The sequence below is a fragment of the Brassica oleracea genome, chromosome C8 (genome assembly GCF_000695525.1).
Source record: "Brassica oleracea var. oleracea cultivar TO1000 chromosome C8, BOL, whole genome shotgun sequence".
NCBI lineage: Eukaryota > Viridiplantae > Streptophyta > Magnoliopsida > Brassicales > Brassicaceae > Brassica > Brassica oleracea.
The window spans coordinates 94,397-101,213 of NC_027755.1; the positions used below are offsets into that span (position 1 = coordinate 94,397).

A 6,817-nucleotide genomic window follows, 5' to 3' on the forward strand; every position below is an offset into this window, starting at 1 on the left:
TTTAAGAACGTTTTTACCTTTTTTAGCTAAATATTTAAGAACTGGTTCTTAGCTTTATTTAGCTAAAAATTAAGAGACGGGTTCTTAAATTCCGCTAAGAACTCCACCCTAAGAACTTCCAATAATAATGTTCTTAGAGAAACGCTAAAAGATTATCCGACATTAGTAGAAATAGTGACCACTTTCGTCCTCTCACTCTTCTTAAAAACCCCATGGCCCTCTCTAACTGGCTATGAATAAATTTTCATCTATTAACTGAATAAATTCTAGTATTCTTTTTTAATCGGGAACACAAATTGTAGTATTCATACTACGCTAACTTTGAGTGGTTTGTGATACTAAAGATTGACTAGTCAATTCCTGGAGAATATTAGATTTTTCGATTTATAAAAACTTGATAACAATATTGTAGTAAGTTTAGAACAAAAATGAGGAGAAGAGATACATAATTTGCATCAGCATGGAACTAAAACCGGATTCTTATCCTTGTACATGAGATATCTTGTGCATAGCTTCTGTAGTGTAGCAACCGAAGGCTTCATCGAGTTTAGCTTTCTGTCTCGGTACATGGAGCTAGTCAAAACCGGAAACAAAACATAAGTGAATCAGGTTAGATTACTAGGGAAAGCTAGCTAATAAACTAACCTAATGTCATCTCCATGTTTCTCGACTAAACGTCTAATATGAGTAAGTTGCATAGTAGTAAGGGGCTGTAAAGGAGCACTCTTTCCATCTTTTCTTTCCTTCCCCAATGTTGTCTTAAGATCTACACCTCTCTCCACAAAAGCATTTGGTACAATTAGTAACCAACCAAAAAAAAAAGGAAACTTGCATCAACAGGTAGAGAAGCAGCTAATGAAGCAGAGTCTTGGTTAATTGCAATTTAAGATTAGCTTGTGCAGTTGCCATCAATGTCATTTTGACAAAAAGATGCAAAACACTCCATAGATGATAATCTAAGAAGTATAATTGAGAGCAAAGATTTTTCATTGGCAACTCGAAAACAAGACTTGGTCCAGCAGCTTGAATATGAAGAAAAACGTACCGTCTTCCTCGAGTTCGCTGCCGGAATCGATGGGCTCGAACTCCTTGGCAATAGGATCATCGGTGGGAGGCTCAGGAGGTGGAGGAACATTGAGGGAGTCATCCTGGATCATATGGTCCGTGCGAGACCGGATACCGGGCAGGTTAGGGTTAGAGAGGACGCCGAAGGATTCGTAGTTCTGGATGACGCTAGCCTGGTCGTCCCATTCGGGGACATCGTCGGCCATAAGAGCGCGGAGCTTGGGAGGGGAGTTGAAAGCTGGCTTAAAGATATTAGGATTTTTCTTGGGAAGAGCAACGCGAACTTTAGCGCGGGAGTTCTTATATTTTCTCCTCGACCTCGCCAACTCTGATGTGATAGTAGATGTTTGACCCAACAAAAACGATGTTTATGCTGGTGATGTTTGTTGAATCATACAATAAAAGAATCTAAGGATAATGATTAGATTCTTTGAGGTTTAGGAGAAATCTTGAAAGAATCAAATGAGAAATGAACATCAAAAGAGTTTATATATCAAAGATTGTATTACAAGGATGGTTTCTAGTGTAAAGTAAATCTAAATCCATAAACTCTTTGTAAGAAGTGTTCAATGTCTAAAATAAAAGAAGAGAAGATTCTTTCTAACAAGGAGGTAGCTCCTTATTTATAGAAGAAAGATGTCTAGGGTTTCATAATGAAGTGAGCTTAATTCAATGTCTAATGGGCCTTGATGAGGATGTAAATCCACCTCCAACAGTAAGCCCCCCCCCAAGTTCGTTGAGAGAGACGAAATCGATCTCTGCGAATTTTACGAATGGGGTTTATGAGACATTGAACTAGGCACATACCCATGTCACAAATGATTGTCATGAACGGGCCGTCATGGTTAGGTTGCCATAAATGAAGTGTCATAGACGGACCGTCTCGGGCGAGCTGTCAACGACATACTTCTGATTCCGATCAGACTTCTTACTCCGGGATGGTTGCGCAAACGATCTGTGAAGACAGTGTTCTGAACCACCGGAGCAAGTTGCCATGGATGAAGGGTCAATCGACTAAATGCCTAGAACAAGTCGCCATAGACATCATCATAAACGTACCACCATGGACGAACCGTCTCAATCGAATCACCACGGTGGACATGTCTTCTCGGTATTGTTGCGATCCATGTGTAGATGGAATGGTGGAGTCAACCGGTGGAGTCGTCTTGCTGATCCGCGTGTTGCCGTGACTGCTGCAGTCGGCATGTAAGATGTTTGCGAGATTAAAACTAGACTGTCACTGGTGCGCTGACGTGTCTCTTTCCTGATGGAAGACACCAGGTCGTTTGCTTCACTCGTGGGCTCAACATCATCAGCGAACACAAGCGTCTTCTAACGCTCCTCTTCAGAAACAACATCAGTCACAGCCTCTTGGCCGTGTTATTGTTGTTGCAGGACGATCCAATGCCTTAGGTGTACTGGTGATGAGCCTAGGACGAACTCAAACGCACTTGTGGAGTTGAGTAGGATCGTAGAGAAGCAGACTGGTATCTTTTCCGCCTCAAAGTCCCCAACGTGATCGTTATGATGTCGTCATTGACGTGACGTTGACTTCGATCAGCAAACGATACAACTCTGTTTTTGGTTGGGCTTCTGTCACCATTGGGCTTCTGCACTTTTTTTAAAAAAATCTTTGTTGGCCCAAACAGACATATTTGATCGCCGCTTGACGATGAGATGCGGAGATCAAATTTTAATGCTGAGATGTCGTCTTTGAAACTATACGCCGGAATCAAATCGTCCGCGTCGGATCTCGCGAGGGACGAGAAACAGGAGCAGAGCCGGTAGGAGAAGGAGGAGCTTGGTGATGTCGCAAGTCTTGATGATGACTTTGTAAGGGTAGACAAAGAAGCTGGACTCAGAGAGACGTAAGAGTCCGAGTGATCGTTGGAGAGAGAAGAAGCGATCTCGCAAGTAGCAGGAGTGAGAATCTCGTCTAGTTGGGACTGTTGATAGAGCTTGAAGCCGGTGGAGAGGTTTTGAGCCGAGAAGATTATGACGGCTTGATAAAGCTTCAAGCTTTCTCTTTTGCTCCAGCAAGAGCTTCCGATGAGGCCATAAATGTACCGAGGAGGAGGAGATCATATGAAGCCGAGATCAAGTCACGGGCTGAGTTTGGCGAGTGATTAAACTCGAGACGTGGCGGTGGAGACTGAAGCTGGTGGGGAAACATGGCCCAACAAACTCGTACCAAGGTCAAGATCGTGAGCTTCGCCGAGATCTATTCTCGAGCTTTGTTACAATCTTTGCCGAGCAACTACAGAGGCGGAACCGTGATGCTGCAATCCCAAAGAGAATCTTGTTCCTGTCGAACTTGTTGCAGTGGTTTCGTAACAGAGGAACAGAGTCGGTCACTGCTCTTTGCCAAGACCTTGTGGGCTTCACAGTGTCTCTTCTTTTTGTCTGTGGCCCAATACTCTTTAATCGGAACAGACGAGAGAGGAGGTGGTGGCCGTCGTTGCTAACTGAGCTGAGATCTCGGTTCTCCGTTGCAGCTTTAAAGATGATTCGCCGGCAAAAACTCCAAATTGCAAAGCTTTTCAAGATAAAGCTGAGAACTTTCGAGTTCACAACTGCCATTGAGGTAGTGAACGATCTCTCTCTTCTCTCCTTCCGTCACAGGCTAGCTCGTTGTTGGCGGCTATGGAATGGAAGCCAACTAACATGAGAAAAGAGCATCGACGGCGTCTGTCTACGAGTCTCATCCCTTTCTCCAGGAGTCGTCGGTCAAAAATCATCCTAAGGTCAGAAATAATATATTTTTTTTAATTATCCCCATTCCTTTGATAGATTAAGCGTATGTCTATGATTATGCCATAATCATGAATCGAATTTTAATAATGAGATGAGATTGTGAAACTTATCTTTTTCAAAGATGATTTCAATACTCGGATCAAACTGTCGACCAAGTGCTTGATGAGAGTCCCATCCCCAACAAAAGCAAAGCTTTCATGAGAAAGCTTCACCCTTTTATCTTGAGATGGTCAAGTTACATCTAGGATTTTCCCAAGTTTGATATGCTTTGAAGATAATTCTCCTTAGCCCCTCCTTCTAGTGTCAATTGTTTGACCATCAAAAAGAGTTTATATATCAAAGATTGTATTACAAGGATGGTTTCTAGTGTAAAGTAAATCTAAATACATAAACTCTTTGTAAGAAGTGTTCAATGTCTAAAATAAAAAAAGAGAAGATTCAGGAGGTAGCTCCTTATTTATAGAAAAAAAGATGTTTAGGGTTTATAATGAAGTGGACATAATTCAATGTCTAATGGATGTAAATCCACCCAACAGTAGAAAAGGAAACAGGAGATGAAGTTTAAGTTTAACCCACAAGGGTTTTGTTAAATGTCCCTCTCACCAAACGAATTTCGATATTAGTTTCAATTACAGGCCATTAGCAAAATCAAAAGCCTTATTTGATCCCACATATGCAAGCAAATTCAACACTCCCTCTCCCTCTCTATAAACAAATTATCCGGCCATACATAAACCTGTTTTATATTTTGATTCATCCTCTGAAAGCGCAAATTTAATTATTGGCTAAAAAATACTAGTTGATATTAACTACTATTTTTGAATTATCATTGACATATTTCGTTTATAAAAATAAGTATATGTGTGTCTTTGGTTTTATTCAGTGTTTCTGATACGGATCATCAGTTAAAACGGTAAACCCATTGATACGTATATAATTTGGTTCGAGTTTAATGAATTTTTTTAAAATAAAAATCCAATAAACCCCGGTAAGAATCTTTAAAACAGTCATCAGCCCGTGACTCAAACAGATTGACCTAGTAAAAGACCTAAAGAAATGTGATAATATTCTAAAATATTCCAATTAAAATTTTATATTCTCTTAAATATTACATAAAATAAAATAAATTGTTTTTATGCATTTATGGAATACCGCGGATTGGTTTTGTCTTTTAAATCTTTTGCTTCTTGGATAATTTAATTTCTGGTTTGGGTCTTATACGGTTTGCTCTTTCTTATATTATTCATGTTGTTGTTCTTGAACTTGCAATATTTTTGTTGCTGGTAGTGACTTAGAGTTTGTTAGAAGAAGCTCTTTATAAGTTTGTTCTCTCCAAAACTACTTGTAGTTGATAGGCTACTCTCGGACACAGTTGTATCAATACCCAGATCAGTACTATTAAAATAAAAACACAGTTGGATTCAACTTATTTCTAGATAAATTTTTTTGTAAAAATATTATATAATATATTTAATACAACTGCAATCTAAATATTAATAATAACTTGTCCTATATTAATTTAGTATATGGTAAGATTTTAATTAAAGGAAGAGATAATTCAAGGCTCATTTATATCAGATACGTTACATTGATCTTATTTATAGAAAACAAATCACGGTGATCTTATTTGTAGGAATGAATATTAATGTCTCTACATCTTAACATTTTAACCTAAAAAAATATTTTAATTAGGTTGTTAACATATCTTATTTTTTTCCCAAAGAAATATTTGATTTAAGTCTTAGATATTTACAATAGTAACAAAAAAATAGTTTGGAATATATCTAATACGATCTGATATCTTTAAACATATTCCTCAAGATATATACATAACAAAATTAAACTAATACATATATATATAAAAAATTATGGGCTTTTTGCAGAATTAACCTACAACTTAAAGTCAAACACAAAACTAACATCCCTTTTTTTTGGAAATTGGTTTTGTCTTATTCACCCCACAAGTTTATATAATTCACGAAAATGCCATCAATTTTTTTTTTCGAAAATGACATTTCTACTCTCTCACCCTCATCATCTTCAAGTAATTACAAGATTGTCATTGTCATCAATACCCCAACCACCAGGAACAACCAATTTGAAGCTCTTAATGCTCCCAAAATCGAGTTACCCTTCTTCTTTTTCCATTCTTGTGAACTAAACACAACATATCTCTCACTTTCTCTCCACAATGAGCTAAAAAACCCAAGATTTTGATTCTACATTTTTTATGGTTCATAGAGTCATAAAAGCTAACGATTCTGGGTTGGTCACTTTCGTTTGAGATTTTGTGTGCTTGGAGAAGCCTTATGTGTGCTAAGAAAGTTATCTCACCAATTTAAGGTATGAAATCGAGTTTTTTTCCAGATCTGTTCGTCCGACGACTTACATGGGAAGTCGTCTGGCTGTAGACGACTTACTTGGAAGTCGTCTGGTCAACGCAGAAGTTATTTTTGCAATTGACTTTGAAATCGGTTTTCTGAGACGACTGAAAGTTAAGTCGTCTGATTTTGTTTGGTTACAAAAAAATCTCTAAAGAACCTAGACTACTTAAATTTCAGTCGTCATAGGTTAGTTTTGCATTTGACTGGATTATTTCAGAAGTTTGACTTTCCCAGACGACTTACATTTCAGTCGTCTGGTGAAAATTGAAATATCAATATTTTATTAACACTAGACGACTTACAATTAAGTCGTCATAGATTAGTTTTGCAATTGAAAAAAAAAACTTAAATATTTAATCATACTCAGACGACTTACAATTCAGTCATCCGCCCGACGACTTACATGCAAGTCGTCCAGGATTTTATTCCGAGATTCTGGTCAAACCTCGTAAATCCTGGACGACTTACATGTAAGTCGTCTGACGGACGACTAAATTGTAAGTCGTCCATATATAATTAAATATTGAAGTTTTTTTTTTCAATTGCAAAACTAACCTATGACGACTTAATTGTAAGTCGTCTAGTGTTAATAAAATATTGATATTTCAATTTTC

At 37.9% G+C, this 6,817-nt stretch overlaps 1 protein-coding gene across 1 annotated transcript; it reads right to left on the reverse strand.

Annotated features, from left to right (window-relative positions):
- Positions 1-455: 455 nt before the first annotated feature.
- On the reverse strand, positions 456-1,876 carry LOC106308343 (nucleolar protein 16). Its single transcript, XM_013745506.1, has 4 exons — positions 1,873-1,876; positions 1,046-1,393; positions 646-766; positions 456-573 (listed from the first exon to the last, which is right to left on the reverse strand). The coding sequence occupies exons 1-4, from the start codon at positions 1,874-1,876 to the stop codon at positions 456-458; spliced, it is 591 nt and encodes a 196-aa protein (XP_013600960.1).
- Between the last annotated feature and the right edge of the window lie 4,941 nt (positions 1,877-6,817).

Bases quoted from the DNA above. Each gene is read 5' to 3' on its own strand.
- LOC106308343 (XM_013745506.1), bottom strand. The intron at 767-1,045 runs GTACGTTTTTCT...AGAGAGGTGTAG, and splicing joins CAGCGAACTCGAGGAAGACG to ATCTTAAGACAACATTGGGG. The intron at 574-645 runs GTTAGTTTATTA...GGTTTTGACTAG, and splicing joins AAACATGGAGATGACATTAG to CTCCATGTACCGAGACAGAA.